General features: G+C 47.7%; 3 protein-coding genes across 10 annotated transcripts in view; all 3 read right to left on the bottom strand.

Moving 5' to 3' along the window:
• Positions 1-442: 442 nt before the first annotated feature.
• On the bottom strand, positions 443-4,970 carry LOC121306581 (chromatin complexes subunit BAP18-like). Of its 2 annotated transcripts, XM_041238391.1 has the most exons (6): positions 4,910-4,970; positions 3,059-3,153; positions 2,352-2,453; positions 1,637-1,842; positions 1,383-1,490; positions 443-937 (listed from the first exon to the last, which is right to left on the bottom strand). In XM_041238391.1, exons 1-6 carry the CDS (start codon positions 4,928-4,930, stop codon positions 873-875), a joined length of 597 nt encoding a protein of 198 aa, XP_041094325.1. In that variant the 5' UTR covers positions 4,931-4,970; the 3' UTR covers positions 443-872. The 2 variants fall into 2 exon arrangements, with proteins under 2 accessions (XP_041094325.1, XP_041094326.1); XM_041238392.1 differs by lacking the exon at positions 2,352-2,453.
• A 1,930-nt stretch (positions 4,971-6,900) lies between these two features.
• Positions 6,901-11,072, bottom strand: LOC121306584 (ribonuclease kappa-B). Its single transcript, XM_041238396.1, has 3 exons — positions 10,841-11,072; positions 9,047-9,129; positions 6,901-7,696 (listed from the first exon to the last, which is right to left on the bottom strand). Exons 1-3 carry the CDS (start codon positions 10,916-10,918, stop codon positions 7,552-7,554), a joined length of 306 nt encoding a protein of 101 aa, XP_041094330.1. The 5' UTR covers positions 10,919-11,072; the 3' UTR covers positions 6,901-7,551.
• Positions 11,073-13,465: 2,393 nt separating this feature from the next.
• Positions 13,466-17,912, bottom strand: part of LOC121306538 (polyunsaturated fatty acid 5-lipoxygenase-like) — a 7,655-nt gene continuing 3,208 nt past the window's right edge. For all 7 annotated transcript variants that reach the window (XM_041238311.1, XM_041238308.1, XM_041238309.1 and 4 more), the window contains exons 5-15: positions 17,787-17,909; positions 17,092-17,198; positions 16,502-16,674; positions 16,064-16,207; positions 15,495-15,698; positions 15,179-15,265; positions 14,866-15,035; positions 14,437-14,558; positions 14,150-14,250; positions 13,836-14,006; positions 13,466-13,681 (exon numbers count right to left, since the gene is read on the bottom strand). In XM_041238311.1, coding sequence (XP_041094245.1) covers positions 13,502-13,681; positions 13,836-14,006; positions 14,150-14,250; positions 14,437-14,558; positions 14,866-15,035; positions 15,179-15,265; positions 15,495-15,698; positions 16,064-16,207; positions 16,502-16,674; positions 17,092-17,198; positions 17,787-17,909 — 1,582 coding nt within the window. In that variant the 3' untranslated portion in view covers positions 13,466-13,501. The remainder of the gene's footprint in view (positions 13,682-13,835; positions 14,007-14,149; positions 14,251-14,436; positions 14,559-14,865; positions 15,036-15,178; positions 15,266-15,494; positions 15,699-16,063; positions 16,208-16,501; positions 16,675-17,091; positions 17,199-17,786; positions 17,910-17,912) is intronic.

The raw sequence follows: 17,912 nt of genomic DNA, 5'->3' as shown, positions 1-17,912 counted from the left end.
GGACCGCGGCTGGGAAACCCTGTGTGACGTCACGGGTTTCTAGACCCAACCTGACCCAGGTTCAATCTTCGGATAACATGGTAATAACTGGTTTGTGTGTCCACAACTACTTCGGTTTGTTTTTTCAGCTATTTTTAATATCGCTTGTATTATTTTCAAAGCATCACAATGTATAGTAACAGATAATGTAGCGTTACACCCAAACACACACACACACAACAAAATAACAATCCGCCTTGCAGCAGTGCAGCCACATCTCGCTTTCAAAGTTCAGCTTTACACAGCATTTTAAACCGGCGGGCAGCAGCTGCTCATAATTACAATACAAAGGGGTGGAGATGGACTTCTACAAACCATGATCTAGAAGCAACGACCGGGACACAGCACAGTACAGTAAACCTACTTTAAAACGGGCACCTCTTGTCATTCTTATTGGGAAAAAAAAAAAAAAAAAAAAAAAAAAAGTTAAATTCTAATCTTTCCAGGGTGCAAAATGTTCATTCAGATGAGAAAAAGAAAACAAAAACAAGTCAGGTTTGTATCCACGGCTACTTCAAGAAAAGATTTTTAAAAAATAACATAAAAACACGCAACTTTATTAGATGCTGTATTTTTTTTTTTTTTTTCCATATAAATATCCTGATTGGCTGTTGAAATTCTGTTTAATAATTAAAAGTGTAACACTCAGAGCGTATGCTGGTAAAAAAAACACCCCAAGCCGTGACTGGAAAGTCTTTCACACTCAAATACAAGGAGCGCCAGATTCACTCCCTCCCTCCCAGGCACCTCGAGAAATCCGTTTCCACGCCCAGCCCTTGTGTCCACGGTAACGGGCTCTGGAACGGAGATGCGAGGTGGCATCCGTCCGTCCTTCAGCGAGACAGCAGAGGCAGGTCACTGGAGTTCATGATCAGACTGGAATCCAGATTCAAACTGTCTGAAAACCGAGAACAGAAAACACATATCGTGAGACACAGACTCCCGCTGCAGCGCAGCCTCGTCCACTCCTGCGATGGACTATTTCACTGCAGAAGAGCGTTTGGCTCCGCGGGGCTTGCCTTTGCTGTAGCGATTCCTCGCAGGTTGAAACACGGGAGTCTGAAACCATTCTCTACCTGTTTAATTATCTTTTTAAAAGTGCTTTTAGTCGGGTGCAGCTGGACGGGACGAGTCTACAGCACACGGGTGCGCTCTCGCTCTGTACAGAGCGCTGGGATGCCACTGTGTAAGGAAGGGAGCTACAGAGTCACCTCGGAGTCTGCTGTGTTTCCCAATAACCGCGTTGAATTGATAATTAAGAATAATGAAGAACGGGGGACGGGAGTGAAGCGGACGGGGTCAGGGGTCAGGGATGGACGCGAGACTCCAGGCTGCTGCCCTACCCTGGTCGAAGTTGAGCTTCTTGGTGGCCGACCCCTCTCCCAGCCCCTCAATATCAACGAGGTCGCTGTTCACATCCGAGTCATTGAGAGCGCTGAGAGTCACATCCGCTGAGACAGAGAGAGAGAGAGAGAGAGACTCAGTGTGACACACACACACACGCACAAAACACCACCAGCAAACCACCGGTACATAGACACTCTGTGTGTGTGTGTGTGTGTGTGTCTCTGTATTTGGGGGGGAGGGGGGGGTTTACCTGCAGTTTTCTGTTTTTTGATGGCGGGGGAGGGGTCCGGCAGCCCCCGGCTCACCACGACCTGGGCAGTCGGCACGGCAATGACCGAGGGGGCCGTCACCACGGCAACGGGGGCTTTCTTCTGGGATTTCTTGGGGGACTCCGAGGGGAGGGGGACCCCACTGTCTTCATAGAGCTTCCGTTTCACTGTGGTCTTGATCTGAGCGCTGAGAGGGAGTGAGAGGAGGAGGCGGCAGAGCGGGAGAGAGGAGGCAGAGAGAATGGGAGACGAAGACAGGAGAGGGAGAGGGAGAGACAGAGAGAGAGAGAGAGGTTTGTCACATGACTAATCAGATCAGGGGTAAAATAGTCACTGCTTTAATCAAACTTTCTGTGTGTTTTTTGACCTCATTAAATAAGTCACCGTGGCGACAGGAAAACAAGTCAAGCGCAGGAATGATTCAGCGGCGCGTTCATCACTGCCTTTAGCTTAAACAACTTGGGCAGAATTATTATTAATAATAATCTCACAGAATGAATGTACAATCTGGACTGGCTCAAACTGTACAGAAACAAACAGACTTTCAGCAGCTGATATCAGTATATTGATTATCACAAGCTCATGTTTGGATGGTTATTGTCTGCAGTGTAATCAATCTCTCTCTCTCTCTCTCTCTCTCTCTCTCTCTCTCTCTCTCTCTCTCTCTCTCTCCTCAGAGGATGGTGTTTTTCTCACACAGTGCGGTCTTTGATAACGGAGCTGATTTGATTTAGATCCTCCCCGAAGCGACACACCGCCGAGCGCAGCATGTCGATCTCAGTCTCCGTCCACTTGGCCCTGCGGAGAGACAGGGGGACAGTTAGAGACAGGGGGACACCGATGAAAGCACCAGCCGAGACACCACTCTGCTTGACTTGAGAATCCTCAGGATGGTCAAAAATATGAAGCAAAAAATAAAAACTTTACCAAACGGAACATCAAAAGGTTGATGTATTGCACCCCAAAAAAAAAAAAAATATATATATATATATATATATATATATATAGATATATATATATATAAAATCAATAAATCACAAGCAAGGGGGACTGCAAGGACACAGCAGGGACTCAAATAAGACTCCTGTTGCCCAGCAGTTTGATCCATTCCTGACTTCTACTGTGTTTAATAATCAGACACACCTGAGCTTGTCACCTAGACACACTGGGGCCGATCAAGCTTGGAGTAAAATCTGGACTGGATCACACTGCTGTGCAACGGGAGTCTCATTTCCACCCCTGTGACACGCATCACAGCGTGACATCACTGACTCGGGTACAGGTGTCGATTTTAAGCGACGTAAAATAAGTTGAGGGTTTCAAATGAACGACATCAGTTTGGAAGTCACTCGAAACGTATTTTTAAGAGGTCTGATGACCTCCGAGCCCTCGCTCGCACTCACCCTGCAGGACTGGAGTCGGCCACGGGGTGGAGCTGCATCGTCAGCTCCCCCAGCTTGGTGAAGGCAGCGCCGGCCGCGGAGAAGATCTCTCCCACCTGAGGGGGAACAGTGGAGTCAAACGCAGGAAACAAGGGACAGGAGTTACAGAATGAACTCCCTCAGCTTCATAGAGTCCAGTGAAAGCTGCTGGATAATGTTCCCTTGTTAACATATTGAATTGCACCCCCTCTATATAGAATGAACTCCCTCAGCTTCATAGAGTCCAGTGAAAGCTGCTGGATAATGTTCCCTTGTTAACATATTGAATTGCACCCCCTCTATATAGAATGAACTCCCTCAGCTTCATAGAGTCCAGTGAAAGCTGCTGGATAATGTTCCCTTGTTAACATATTGAATTGCACCCCCTCTATATAGAATGAACTCCCTCAGCTTCATAGAGTCCAGTGAAAGCTGCTGAATAATGTTCCCTTGTTAACATATTGAATTGCACCCCCTCTATATAGAATGAACTCCCTCAGCTTCATAGAGTCCAGTGAAAGCTGCTGAATAATGTTCCCTTGTTAACATATTGAATTGCACCCCCTCTTATAGAATGAACTCCCTCAGCTTCATAGAGTCCAGTGAAAGCTGCTGAATAATGTTCCCTTGTTAACATATTGAATTGCACCCCCTCTATATAGAATGAACTCCCTCAGCTTCATAGAGTCCAATGAAAGCTGCTGGATAATGTTCCCTTGTTAACATACTGAATCACACACCCAGCGCTTTGTAGCCCCCCCCCCCAAAAAAAATAACTGGACCATGAAAACCTAACATTTCAAAATCTCACATGAAATACTGCTGTAACACTATTATGGCTTCTGGTAGTCTTCATGCTGTAGCTTCTTTGATTACAGGATGTTAAATAACATTTCTAAAATTATGTTCATATATTATTATTTTTTAAAATAAGTCTCAATCCTAAAATTCTAGGTGATGCTAAACTTTTGCCCAGAGCTGTGTGTTAATTAAAATACAGCGAACCAGTGCCGTGTCAGAATGTGGTACCTCGTCAGAGTGCAGTACGCACCCCAACACTTCAGTGTGATGTCAGAAGGTGGTGCGTTGCCACAATGACAGATGTACCAAAATCTGACAGTTTACAGTTATGATCTGATGGGTATTTTCCTATTGTCAAACAAAGGTACATTAACCATTAAATTATACCTTTTTTTTTTGCAAACTGACAAACTGAATTAATTAATTCATTAATTAATTGATTGATAGATAAATGCTTAAGACCCAACGCACTGCACACAAAACATAATCACCTTCTCATTTCTTCATGGTGGTAAACTATGATGCATTACATTAACAACGAAGCCTGGAAAATATGATCAATCACATTTATAAAGATGTAAATGGCTATTTATGAATATATGTATTTTTTAAAGAGTCTCTACGACTAGTTTTGCATTTTCCCAAGCTTGGTTCTGCACAATCGTGCTGTATTGGCGAGCTGTCTAATCTGGGGGCAGATCGCATCGATTTTATTATTATATTATGGTTCATTGCGATGGCGGGTGTTGCTTTTACACCCCGGAGATGCTGCTTCAAACTGCAACGCGACACGGTCGACTCGCACCGGTTTGAAACTGTGCACAAGATCCCAGAGTCCTGCAAACAAACCGGAGCGCCAGTGGGAATATTACCCGGGATAAAAAGCGATGGGCACGATCTCTGTCCCGTGCAAACCAGGGCTCAGCAAAACACACACACGCTACTCGCAAATCTGCTTTGCTTTTTAAACACCAAAACGTGCAACCCCCTGCACCCCCTGCACCCCCCCCGGCTTTGCAAAGCGAGACTCACCTTCGTTGACGCTGACGTCATTTCCCTCGTCTGGTTACTCCAAAAAAAACAAAAAAAAAACACACAGTTCCCCAGAAACTTTGAAGCGCAAAAAATATATGTTATTGAGTTATATTATTATCTTATATATTATTATTATATTAATTATATTAGGATTATTATATCCTATAATACGAGTTTTGTTTTGTTTTCGTTTAAATTTTTTTTTGTTTGTTTTATCAGGATATAGACCTTTATTGTTTGCCGTTAAGACTCGCATAGTCAAACTTTCCTATTGTGACGAGGAGAACAGAGCTCTCGAAAAGAGAGAAAGAGAAAGAGAGAAACGACCGAAGAAGAAAAAATTTTCTTTCGGTGGATTCTTTTTATTTGTTCCCCACTCCATCCCACTCTAAGGAAACAATAAACAACGCAGGCCCGATTCCCGCCGCTGCCGCCAAATTAAAAAAAAAAATAAGCGTCTGTTTTAATAAATTTTAACGCATTTTCCGATCCTTGCTGGGGTGGTTTTTTTTTTTTTGTTTGTTTATTTTTTTTTGACAGAAGCGCCCTTATTCAAACCGACCCCGTTTATTTAAACCCCGAAAAATAAAAAATAAAATTAAAAATTAAAAACACCGGCCTTAAAATCTAACCACTTCAGCGCCAGAGCCGCAGACCAGCGCAGCGGCCTCGGCGCCCATTGGTCCGGAGCCTGGCTCGGGTTACTTTCATTGGCCAGCACGGCACGTCGATCTGAAAATAAAAACGCCTCCTCGCCGAAACAGAAACGCTGATTGGACCGAAGCGCTGCCGGTCAGGATTTGGGACGTAAACGTCACAGTGGGAAAGGCGGGATACCACCTCCACTCTGCGCTCATTGGTGGAATTTGCACCGGCCAAGTATCTCATTGGTGTTTCCAGTTTAGAACCCGCCCCCCAAACACAAGACCTGAAATTATTCCACAGGCGCGTCATCATTGAACTCGGCGCCGCATTGAATTTAAGCAATTAATCGATCGACTGTCCCAGCAGGAGACTGTGCAGGTCGATGCATTGCATTGAGATTGAAGTTACCATAACAACCTAACCCAAGAGAAAATTCCAATAACAGGATGGATCTCCAGCCATCCCGTGTTTGCCAGTCTCTGCAGAATCGCTTTATCACATGATCTTAAAGCTGGGCAATTCGTATTGTGTACTGCTGTGCAAATCACTGGGTATTTTGCACTTCTGTAGTAAACGTGTGTGTGAGTGAGCCTGTGTGTGAGAGAGTGTATGTGTGTGTGTGAGCCTGTGTGTGAGAGTGAGTGTGTGTGTGTGTGTGTGTGTGTGAGTGAGCCTGTGTGTGAGAGTGAGTGTGTGTGTGTGAGAGTGAGTGTGTGTGTGTGTGTGAGCCTGTGTGTGAGAGTGAGTGTGTGTGTGTGTGAGCCTGTGTGTGAGAGTGTGTGTAGTGTGTGTGTGTGTGTGTGAGCCTGTGTGTGAGAGAGTGTGTGTGTGTGTGTGAGCCTGTGTGTGAGAGAGAGTGAGTGTGTGTGTGTGTGTGTGTGTGTGAGCCTGTGTGTGAGAGAGAGTGTGTGTGTGTGTGTGTGTGTGTGTGTGTGTGAGTGTGTGTGTGTGTGTGTGTGTGTGTGTGTGTGTGAGCCTGTGTGTGAGAGTGAGTGAGTGTGTGTGTGTGAGCCTGTGTGTGAGTGTTGTGTGTGTGTGAGCCTGTGTGTGAGAGAGAGTGTGTGTGTGTGTGTGTGTGTGTGAGCCTGTGTGTGAGAGAGAGTGAGTGTATGTATGTGTGTGTGTGTGTGTGTGAGCCTGTGTGTGAGAGAGAGTGAGTGTATGTATGTGTGTGTGTGTGAGTGAGCCTGTGTGTGAGAGAGAGTGAGTGTATGTATGTGTGTGTGTGTGAGTGAGCCTGTGCGCCAATGTGTGTATAAAGGGTGAGGGAAGAGAGTGACCTGCTCACAGTGCAAAGCACGCCTCCACTGTAACCGATTAGAGACACAGCCAGCAGCGCTCGCTCTCCGTCAAACTCACTTTATTGTCAACATCCAGTCACATGGGGTTTTAAAAACAAAAACAACGAGGAAAAAAACCCAAAGCTTTCTAATAACAAAACTCATCTATACTGACTGACACGCTCCTTTATATTCCCTGTGTTATATATCACTGTAATAATCAAACAGCTACTGAAATACATCACAATGTCTAAACATGTAGAACACAGAGCCTGGGATATTTACACAGAGACAGAGAGATGGAAGGAGAGATAGAGGGAGGGAGGTGAGATTGAGATTTATCTCTGGAATGCAAATTCCGTACTATTAAATACAAACGTATCTCTCAGCAGCGGTTTCAACTGCCAGTCCTGGAGCGCCCCCCTCCGCTCCGGGCTCGTTTAACAGGAACGATGAGATCATGAAGCACGTTTATTTCATTCAGATCACTTTTAGAACTGGGGTCGGAACAAAGACACACCCCAAAATCAACCCAACAAAATGAAGACCCCCTCCTATAAAAGTAATAAACAGAACCTTTAGAAACAGAACAGAGTTATGGGAATTTCAGACAAACACAAGTTTCAGTGCAGAGAGAGAGAGAACGATGAAGCAGGCTGCAGTTCCGGAGATGACCAGCAGAGGGGGGGCGATGCCGCGCAGTGCCGCTCCGGACTAGCGCACCATGTACTCCTTGCGCTTGTTGAGTCGCACCTGGCAGAAGGACAATCCCCCGAGCAGCACGTATATCACAGCAGCGATGAAGCAATTGTAGCTGACCTGATCATACAGGGCATAGATCCGCTGAGGAGGGGACTTACTGCAGAGAGAGAGAGAGACACAGAGACCTGATCATACAGGGCATAGATCCGCTGAGGAGGGGACTTACTGCAGAGAGAGAGAGAGACACAGAGACCTGATCATACAGGGCATAGATCCGCTGAGGAGGGGACTTACTGCAGAGAGAGAGAGATCTGATAATACAGGGCATAGATCCGCTGAGGAGGGGACTTACTGCAGAGAGAGAGAGAGACACAGAGACCTGATCATACAGGGCATAGATCCGCTGAGGAGGGGACTTACTGCAGAGAGAGAGAGAGACACAGAGACCTGATCATACAGGGCATAGATCCGCTGAGGAGGGGACTTACTGCAGAGAGAGAGAGAGAGAGAGAGACACAGAGACCTGATCATACAGGGCTAAGATCCGCTGAGGAGGGGACTTACTGCAGAGAGAGAGAGACATCTCTGGACTAGTATGTCCCGATTATCTAGGCGACTCCTCCCCTGAATGACGTGAGAGAGAGAGAGACACAGAGACCTGATCATACAGGGCATAGATCCGCTGAGGAGGGGACTTACTGCAGAGAGAGAGAGACACAGAGACCTGATCATACAGGGCATAGATCCGCTGAGGAGGGGACTTACTGCAGAGAGAGAGAGAGACACAGAGACCTGATCATACAGGGCATAGATCCGCTGAGGAGGGGACTTACTGCAGAGAGAGAGAGAGACACAGAGACCTGATCATACAGGGCATAGATCCGCTGAGGAGGGGACTTACTGCAGAGAGAGAGAGAGACACAGAGACCTGATCATACAGGGCATAGATCCGCTGAGGAGGGGACTTACTGCAGAGAGAGAGAGACACAGAGACCTGATCATACAGGGCATAGATCCGCTGAGGAGGGGACTTACTGCAGAGAGAGAGAGAGAGAGACAGAGACCTGATCATACAGGGCATAGATCCGCTGAGGAGGGGACTTACTGCAGAGAGAGAGAGAGACAGAGAGACACTGATCATAGTATGTCCCGTACTAGGCGACTCCTCCCCTGAATGACGCGAGGTCTCTCTCGTCTCATCTCTCTGTGATCTGCACTAGAGCGACACTGGATAGTAGGGCTAAGACTAGGCGAGGAGGGGAAAGCAGAGAGAGAGAGAGAGAGAGATGTAGTTCTAGGGTTGTTCACAGTTTATAAATTCTGTCTGTCCGATATAGATTCTGTCTGTCTACCCATTCTGTCCTCCGTCAGCGAGATGAGATTAAAAGCCGCTGAACCAATCTCAGACAAGCCCGGCTGTTCTGCACAGCGGTTCTACCACTCGCTTGCGGTTTGAGCCTCCCTCCTTTGACACGTGTTCGCGTGTGCGTGTTTGCATGTTACTCACTCCTCGTGGAAGTCCGCCTCTGTGAAAGGAACGTCTTCAATCAGCACGGCCGAGTGAACATTGAAAAAGATTCCCAGCATCACCTAGAGAGAGGAGAGAGAGAGAGATCAACGCTGGAGAAACATTCATTCTACATTACACTAGTGACAGCCCCATATAATACACTGCACATGAACAAGACAGACACACAGAGGAGACACAACTTCACAAACAGACCCACGATAACACGGGGGGGGGGGGGGGGGGGGGGGGGGGGGGGGGGGGTGGGGGTGGGGCCTGGTAAACACGGGGGGTGGGGGGGGGGGAGTGGGGGGGGCTGTTTGTGTGTGTGTGAAGTGTTTGTGTGTCAGTAAACAGGACCCTGTGTGTCAGTGTGTGATGTGTGTGTTTAGTAAACGTGACCATTGTGTCTGGTGTGTGTTGAGTCACAACACAAACAACACCTGTGTGGTCTCAGTGTGTGTGTCTCAGTGTGTGTGTGTGTGTTTAGTAAACAGACCCTGTGTGTCTCAGTGTGTGTGTTTAGTAAACAGACCCTGTGTGTCTCAGTGTGTGTGTGTGTTTGTGTGTGTGTGTGTGTGTTTGTGTTTAGTAAACAGACCCTGTGTGTCTCAGTGTGTGTGTTTGTGTGTTTAGTAAACAGACCCTGTGTGTCTCAGTGTGTGTGTGTGTGTGTGTGTTTGTGTGTTTACTAAACAGACCCTGTGTGTCTCAGTGTGTGTGTGTGTGTGTGTGTGTGTGTGTGTGTTTGTGTGTTTACTAAACAGACCCTGTGTGTCTCAGTGTGTGTGTGTGTGTGTGTTTGTGTGTTGTGTGTTTGTGTGTGTCTCAGTGTGTGTGTGTGTGTGTGTGTTTGTGTTTAGTAAACAGACCCTGTGTGTCTCAGTGTGTGTGTTTAGTAAACAGACCCTGTGTGTCTCAGTTCAGTAAACACTAATAACCCGTCTCTGAACATTGCTGAGCCACACAGCGGCAGACAGAACTACAAGCAGCCAGCGCTGTCCTGCTCCGACCAGCGGAGAAACGCAGGCTCGGCTCGGCTCGGCTCGGCTCGGCCGCCTTCATGCTACCGATACCGGAGGGAAGCGCCCCGGTCCGCGACTCTGCTCACCGGCTCGGCCACACCGCGTAACAATCGTTCGTTGTCCATCATAAAAGTAAAACTACTCACTCAGATGTGCCTAAAATTACTGCCGTGCTAAACAATAATCAAAAGTGTTTTGAAACGCGTGTGTGTGTTTTCTGGTATATTAATAATAAAACACTGTGAGGCTCGAAACAACTCCTCGGGCCGGGATAAGGGGAGTGTTTGGTGGGCTGAAGCCGAACCCATCGCCAAGCACTCTAAAAGACTTGCTAACATCGTTCAAATAATAATGTAATATAATTCATTCTCTGTTCATTAATTCAGAGCCCGGTATAACCGGACAGCATGCCGCTTCCTGCAGCCGCCCCCCGTCAAGCTGTCACATGATCAGCAAACACCTCCCCCCAGACCTCGCACACTTCAAACCCCGTTAAAATAAAGCAACGCCCTGCAAGTATAAACGTGTGCACAGAGAGCTTTTATTTTTGTATATAACAAGGCAATGTATAAGTGAATGTAAATGAGTTGCACCTGACCCCCGTACAGTCCAGTGTGTTGAAATTATAACACAAACTCAACGACAGGCAGCGCACCAACCCCGGCGCTGTGTGCATAACAGGCGGTCAGCATTGCACACCCCCTTATCCACATGCATATTAAATATATATATATATCATATAATATAATATAATATAGGCGTCTCTTACCAGCATAATCACCCCCCAGATGCTAAGCACGATCCCGCAAGCCGCCAGCTTCGGCCCGCAGAACAATAAAGACGCCATCGCTTCGCAGTGAATTCGTCTGATTAATGCAACTCCCGAATAAAATGAAGTTTTGCTTATTTTTTTTTTTTTCTTAGCAAAGACAGAGCCTGTCGGTGTTGACACGAAACCAGCCGGTCTGACAGCTCGGCTCTTTCCGGAAAGACTCGGAACAGACCGGTCCGGGAACTGCCAACGAAAGAGAGACGCGAGTATAGACAGCGATCGCTGTGCTGTTAGTGTAAGACACACCCACCTTAGATGGCAATTCTTTTTCAACATTAGCTTTTTTTTTTTTCATTTAAACATGATAAATAATTGATAACGCTGTATTTTTAAAATCATTTTACGTGTTTAACCTATATTGCCACCCCTTTATTTCTTACCATGCTGGTGCGTTCCAAAACACGACCAATCCATTTCTTAACGCGGGGGGGGGGGGGCACCAAATACTTTTTAAAGAGACAGCAGTGGATTTTTTGAATAGTACATATCTAGGAGTTGTTAAATGAGATGCTGAATATTAAATACGGGTGAATTCATGATGAAATCATTGGGATGTGCTGTATCATTTTTAATCCTATCTCCTCCCCCCCCCATGGTAAATGATGGTATGACCTCTGGGGTGGTGATGGCTGGTCATATGACAGACTTCACTTTGAGAAGGGGGCTGATTCATTCTCTTCTCTGTGCTTCACTTTGAGAAGGGGCTGGTTCATTCTCTTCAATGTGCTTCACTTTGAGAAGGGGCTGATTCATTCTCTTCAATTTGCTACACTTTGAGAAGGGGCTGGTTCATTCTCTTCTCTGTGCTTCACTTTGAGAAGGGGCTGGTTCATTCTCTTCTCTGTGCTTCACTTTGAGAAGGGGCTGGTTCATTCTCTTCTCTGTGCTTCACTTTGAGAAGGGGCTGGTTCATTCTCTTCTCTGTGCTTCACTTTGAGAAGGGGCTGGTTCATTCTCTTCTCTGTGCTACACTTTGAGAAGGGGGCTGGTTCATTCTCTTCTCTGTGCTTCACTTTGAGAAGGGGCTGGTTCATTCTCTTCTCTGTGCTTCACTTTGAGAAGGGGGCTGGTTCATTCTCTTCTCTGTGCTTTTTCAGAAGGGGGCTGGTTCATTCTCTTCTCTGTGCTTCACTTTGAGAAGGGGCTGGTTCATTCTCTTCTCTGTGCTTCACTTTGAGAAGGGGCTGGTTCATTCTCTTCTCTGTGCTTCACTTTGAGAAGGGGCTGGTTCATTCTCTTCTCTGTGCTTCACTTTGAGAAGGGGCTGGTTCATTCTCTTCTCTGTGCTACACTTTGAGAAGGGGGCTGGTTCATTCTCTTCTCTGTGCTTCACTTTGAGAAGGGGGCTGGTTCATTCTCTTCTCTGTGCTTCACTTTCAGAAGGGGGCTGGTTCATTCTCTTCTCTGTGCTTTCATTCTCTTCTCTGTGCTTCACTTTCAGAAGGGGGCTGGTTCATTCTCTTCTCTGTGCTTCACTTTGAGAAGGGGCTGGTTCATTCTCTTCTCTGTGCTTCACTTTGAGAAGGGGCTGGTTCATTCTCTGTGTTTTTCACCAAAGCCAGTGACACAAGTAACTTTGTTTGAAGTGATGTATTTATTTCAACAGAATCTCACAAGTCATCATTCACAGACCCCCCCCCAACCTCCGACCCCCATTTATATAAGAATGCTGTTTAAAAAAATTCAATGCAATGCACAGCGGAATATTCAAAATAAACAACAAAAAACATGAACTGATAGCAATGGAGTGCACAGTACAGCACAGACACAGAAGCACTGAGGATGTTCCAGACATGAGAGCCCTTCATCAGCTAAAATAGCATAGAGTCCAAAACTACCAGAGTCCAAAAATACCAGAGTCCAAAAATACCATAGAGTTCAATAATACCAGAGTCCAAAACCACCAGAGTCCAAAACTACCAGTCCAAAAATACCATAGAGTCCAAAAATACCATAGAGTTCAATAATACCAGAGTCCAAAACCAACATAGTCCAAAACTACCAGTCCAAAAATACCACAGAGTCCAAAAATACCAGAGTCCAAAAATACCATAGAGTTCAATAATACCAGAGTCCAAAACCAACAGAGTCCAAAACTACCAGTCCAAAAATACCAGAGTCCAAAAATACCATAGAGTTCAATAATACCAGAGTCCAAAACCAACAGAGTCCAAAACTACCAGTCCAAAACCAACAGAGTCCAAAAATACCAGTCCAAAAATACCACAGAGTCCAAAAATACTAGAGTCCAAAAATACCATAGAGTTCAATAATACCAGAGTCCAAAACTACCAGTCCAAAAATACCATAGTCCAAAAATACCATAGAGTTCAATAATACCAGAGTCCAAAACCAACAGAGACCAAAACTACCAGTCCAAAAATACCAGAGTCCAAAAATACCAGAGTCCAAAAATACCAGAGTCCAGTGATTTGTTTGTTTTCACTCTTGCTTGGTTGCAGATAGTAGTAGTTGGCTCTCCTTCCCTCCCCTCCTCCCCCACCTCTCTCCTCTCTCTTCTCTCCTCTCTCTTCTCTCCTCCCCCCACCTCTCTCCTCTCTCCTCTCTCCTCTCCCCTCCTCTCCTCTCCTCTCCTCTCTATATAGTGATGCTGTTCTCGATCCTGCTTGGTTTCAGGTATTCATATTTCAGCTCCAGGCTCTGGTTCCTCTCCTCTATTTTCTGCTCGATCTCTTTCAGCGTCTCATTGAATTTGCGTATCTCTGCCTGGGCTGCTTCCTCTGTGAAGTATTCCTCAGTGTGCCGTCCGAGAGGAATCTGAGGAGACAGAGCAAGGCAGCGAGTCACAGACTGCACAGGAAAACCTCCAGACTACAAACTAAACTGAGTCGAGCAGACCAGCGTTTGGGCTCTAGTGCCTTCATCAGTGTTATTGAAACCTAACCAAGTCATGTGACAGTGTGATTCTCACCGCGTCCGGCTGTGCCCTGCCCAGGTGCCATGTGATCGCCATCTCCACGCAGGATTGGCTGATGTCTGGCAGAGTCTCCATGATCATCTCCATGGTAACGGAACCCTTGCAAGTGGGCGGAGGCAGGCGCATGGTGCAGGGCGTGTTCGGAACCCAGGCGCACCAATCAAACTGCAGGGGAGGAAGGAGACCACATAGTGAGGGGGTGAGGGTGTAGGGGTGAGGGGCGCTGGGGTGGTGGGTGCTGGGGGTGTAGGGGTTAGGGTGCTGGGGTCAGGGTGCAGGGGGTGCTGGAGTTTGGAGTTCAGGGTTACCTGTCCGTTGTTAGCAGCTGCGTGCTGTACACTGGCAGTGAAGATCACCACACTCAGGAGAGTCACCAGCTCCTTCCTGCTTCTCAACTCACTGGACAGACCTGAGGGACAGACATGGGGACAGAGAGAGAGAGAGGCAGAGAGAGACAGAGAGACAATCTATTATTGAATGAGACATCCATGAAATCTACTGCCAATGAATCTGTGAACAAATTAACAAAGCAGTAACCTTCTGGACAAAGATAAAGGGATTGGAGTCACCCTATTCACCCCTCCCCCTCACTCACCGAACTGGGGGACGTCTCTGAACCCCTCCTCAGTGATGTCACGGATCCACAGCTGCAGCTCCGAGTCCTGAGTGACCTCAGCGTCCGAGGAGTAATAGAGAGAGACGAGGCCAGAGACATAGCTGAGAGGAGAGGAGAGGAGAGGAGAGATTGTGCAGGGCAGCTGGGTCCTAACACCTGGTTCAGGAGTGTGTTCGTGATTCAGGAGTGTGTGTTTGTGGTTCAGGTGTGTTTTTGTTGTTGAGGTGTGTGTGTGTGTTTGTGGTTCAGGTGTGTGTGTTTGTGGTTCAGGTGTGTGTGTTTGTGGTTCAGGTGTGTGTGTTTGTGGTTCAGGTGTGTGTGTTTGTGGTTCAGGTGTGTGTGTTTGTGGTTCAGGTGTGTGTGTTTGTGGTTCAGGTGTGTGTTTGTGGTTCAGGTGTTTCTTGTTACCTCTGGATGGTGTCCCACAGCATCAGGCTGTCCTCGCGGTAGAAGTAATCCCTGAGCTTCGTCACGCCGCGCCGCTGAAAATCTAACCGGGGCTGAAGAGACTCGTAGGACAGAATCTTAAACTCCCTCTGAGAGAGCAGGAGGAGAGCAGAGCCCCCTGTAGAGGAAACCTGGGGGAGAGAGGAGAGAGAGGGGAGAGAGGGGGTGAGAGAGGGGAGAGAGGGGAGAGAGACACACAGATAGGCAGGCAGACACCCCAACAGTCAGACAGACAGACAGAAATATAGGTAGGCAGACAGACAGACAGCCGTACCCTTTTGAAGATGCCGTTGTTGGATATGAGCTGGGAGCGCGCGCGAGTGTTGATCTCCAGCGTGTAGCGCAGGTGAGGGATGAGGAGCTGAGAGGAGATCAAACAAACTCAACTTATTCAATACAGAAACTCGCCACAGGAGGGCACTGTGTTACCAGTTGGCTCAGCTTCTAGCTTTTTCACACACACACATATAATATGTTTTCCAGTCCCTCGTACACCCATTCCCAGTAACCACAGCCCCCCCTGACACTGGTTACCAGTATCCCAAGTCCCCTGGTACACCCTTTCCCAGTGCTCCCAGTCTCCCCAGTACCTTGTAGACTGGGTGCACTGCTGGGAGCTGTCTCAGCGTGGCCACACAGAACACTTCCATCACCAGGTGAGTGCGCAGCAGGTGAGTCAGGATCTGGAAAATCTGGAAATCTGAGTTTCGAACCCAGATCTTCGACAACAGCCAGGCCAGCGGGGGGTCCGATGGGAGGAAGACAGGGGTGCTGGAGCCAGGAGTCTGACCCAGCTGAGAGAGAGAGAGAGAGAGAGAGACATACACAGAGAGAGATAATTTATAGCCGGGGGGGTAGCCCCTTGTCTGGGGGTCTCTGTATAGACAGGGGGGGCAACCCCTTGTCTGGGGGTCTCTGTATAGTCAGGGGGAGCAGTCCCTTGTCTGGGGGTCTCTGTATAGTCAGGGGGAGCAGCCCCTTGTCTGGGGGTCTCTGTATAGTCAGGGGGAGCAGTCCCTTGTCTGGGGGTCTCTGTATAGTCAGGGGGAGCAGCCCCTTGTCTGGGGGTCTGTACCTGTATAGTCAGGGGGAGCAGTCCCTTGTCTGGGGGTCTCTCTATAGTCAGGGGGAGCAGCCCCTTGTCTGGGGGTCTCTGTACCTGTATAGCCAGGGGGAGCAGTCCCTTGTCTGGATGCTCATAGAGGAGGCACAGGGGGGCAGCGAGGTGCTGCTGCTTCCCTCGGATCACATTGGCAGGGAGGCCGTCCAATATAGCATAGTCCATCAGGTAGATATTACCAGCCTGGAGAGAGGAGAGGAAGGGTTAGAGAGAGGAGAGGAGAGGAGAGGAGAGGACAGGAGAGGAGAGAGGGGTTAGAGAGAGGAGGAGAGGAGAGATGGGCTAGAGAGAGGAGAGGAGAGGAGAGGACAGGAGAGGAGAGGAGAGAGGGGCTAGAGAGAGGAGAGGAGAGAGAGGTTACAGAGAAGAGAGAGGGGTTAGAGAGAGGAGGGAGAGGAAGAGGAAGGGAGAGGGTGGGAAGAGGAGGGATAGGAGGGTGGAGGAAGGACGAGGGGAGGAGGGACAGGGGGGTCTCACCTTCATCTCCTTGCTCAGGGTGGTTCCTGCTAGCAGGGAGGCCTGCACCATGTCTGCGCTCACAGGGAAGTTCCTGGGCAGCTTCCGGCACTGCTGGATCATCCCGGGATTACTGCCATTAAGAAACTGGAATCCGAAAAACCAATCCTCCTTCCAATGAGCCATCACATACTCTGAGAGAGGAGAGAGGAGAGAGGAGAGAGGAGAGGAGAGAGGAGAGAGAGAGAGAGGAGAGGAGAGAGGGGAGAGGAGAGAGGAGAGAGAGAGGAGAGAGGAGAAAGGAGAGGAAAGAGGGGAGAGGGGAGAGGGGAGAGGAGAGAGACTGATTCACTCATAAAAAATTGTTTCTATATTGAAACCAGTGAATTAGTGATACATGGAAATACAGGACTGGATAATTCACTGTCAACAGGCCAGTCTAGCTATGAATCAACCAGTTTAAGAAATTATCACATTGTGAACTATGGAGTTCTTCAGGGGTACAGGGGTACAGCGGGTGCAGAGGTGGAGGGGTGCAGGGGGCTGAAGAGGTGCAGGAGGGTACAGGGGTACATGGTGTGTTTTCGGGGGTCAGCAGCAGGGGTTCCTACCTGCCACCGGACTCTTCAGCTTCCAGAAGATTCTTTTGAAATCTTCCAGGGTGTCCCAAGACTTCCCAAAATTAATGACCAGCTTCTTGAGAGACAACTCCAGCAACCTGGGGAGAGAGAGAGGGAGAAAGAGATGGTGTATCTCTCTCTTTCACAGTGTATATCAGTGTATCTCTCTCTCTCTCAGTGTATCTCTCTCAGTGTATCTCTCTCAGTGTATCTCTCTTTCTCAGTGTATCTCTCTCTTTCTCAGTGTATCTCTCTCAGTGTATCTTTCTCTCTCAGTGTATCTCTCTCAGTGTATCTCTCTCTCAGTGTATCTCTCTCAGTGTATCTCTCTCTCTCAGTGTATCTCTCTCAGTGTATCTCTCTCTCTCAGTGTATCTCTCTCAGTGTATATCTCTCTCTCAGTGTATCTCTCTCTCTCAGTGTATCTCTCTCAGTGTATCTCTCTCAGTGTATCTCTCTCTCAGTGTATCTCTCTCAGTGTATCTCTCTCTCAGTGTATCTCTCTCAGTGTATCTCTCTCTCTCAGTGTATCTCTCTCTTTCTCAGTGTATCTCTCTCTCTCAGTGTATCTCTCTCTCTCAGTGTATCTCTCTCTCAGTGTATCTCTCTCAGTGTATCTCTCTCAGTGTATCTCTCTCAGTGTATCTCTCTCTCTCAGTGTATCTCTCTCTCTCAGTGTGACTCACGCATAGTGTAGAGACCCCACGAAGTCTCCTTGTTTCTCGTTGTCGAATCGCACATCCTGTGGAAGCTCCTTCTCTGTTTTGGCATCGATACACTTCGGAATGTCCGGCTCCCAGGCCAGCCACCTT

This window comes from Polyodon spathula, chromosome 48 (assembly GCF_017654505.1).
Source record: "Polyodon spathula isolate WHYD16114869_AA chromosome 48, ASM1765450v1, whole genome shotgun sequence".
Lineage (NCBI taxonomy): Eukaryota > Metazoa > Chordata > Actinopteri > Acipenseriformes > Polyodontidae > Polyodon > Polyodon spathula.
Note: the sequence above shows the minus strand (reverse complement) of the source record. Positions and strands in the feature narration are given on the sequence as shown.

What these genes read in the sequence shown, in the direction of transcription:
- LOC121306581 (XM_041238391.1), bottom strand. Translation starts at nt 4,930, where the DNA reads ATGACGTCAGCGTCAACGAAG. An exon ending in GCCGACTCCAGTCCTGCAGG is followed by an intron (nt 2,454 to 3,058) that starts GTGAGTGCGAGC and finishes GTCTCTCCGCAG; the next exon opens with GGCCAAGTGGACGGAGACTG. An exon ending in GTTATCAAAGACCGCACTGT is followed by an intron (nt 1,843 to 2,351) that starts GTGAGAAAAACA and finishes ACTCCCTCTCAG; the next exon opens with CGCTCAGATCAAGACCACAG.
- LOC121306584 (XM_041238396.1), bottom strand. Translation starts at nt 10,918, where the DNA reads ATGGCGTCTTTATTGTTCTGCGGGCCGAAGCTGGCGGCTTGCGGGATC. An exon ending in TCTGGGGGGTGATTATGCTG is followed by an intron (nt 9,130 to 10,840) that starts GTAAGAGACGCC and finishes TCCTCTCTCTAG; the next exon opens with GTGATGCTGGGAATCTTTTT. An exon ending in GAGGCGGACTTCCACGAGGA is followed by an intron (nt 7,697 to 9,046) that starts GTGAGTAACATG and finishes CTCTCTCTGCAG; the next exon opens with TAAGTCCCCTCCTCAGCGGA.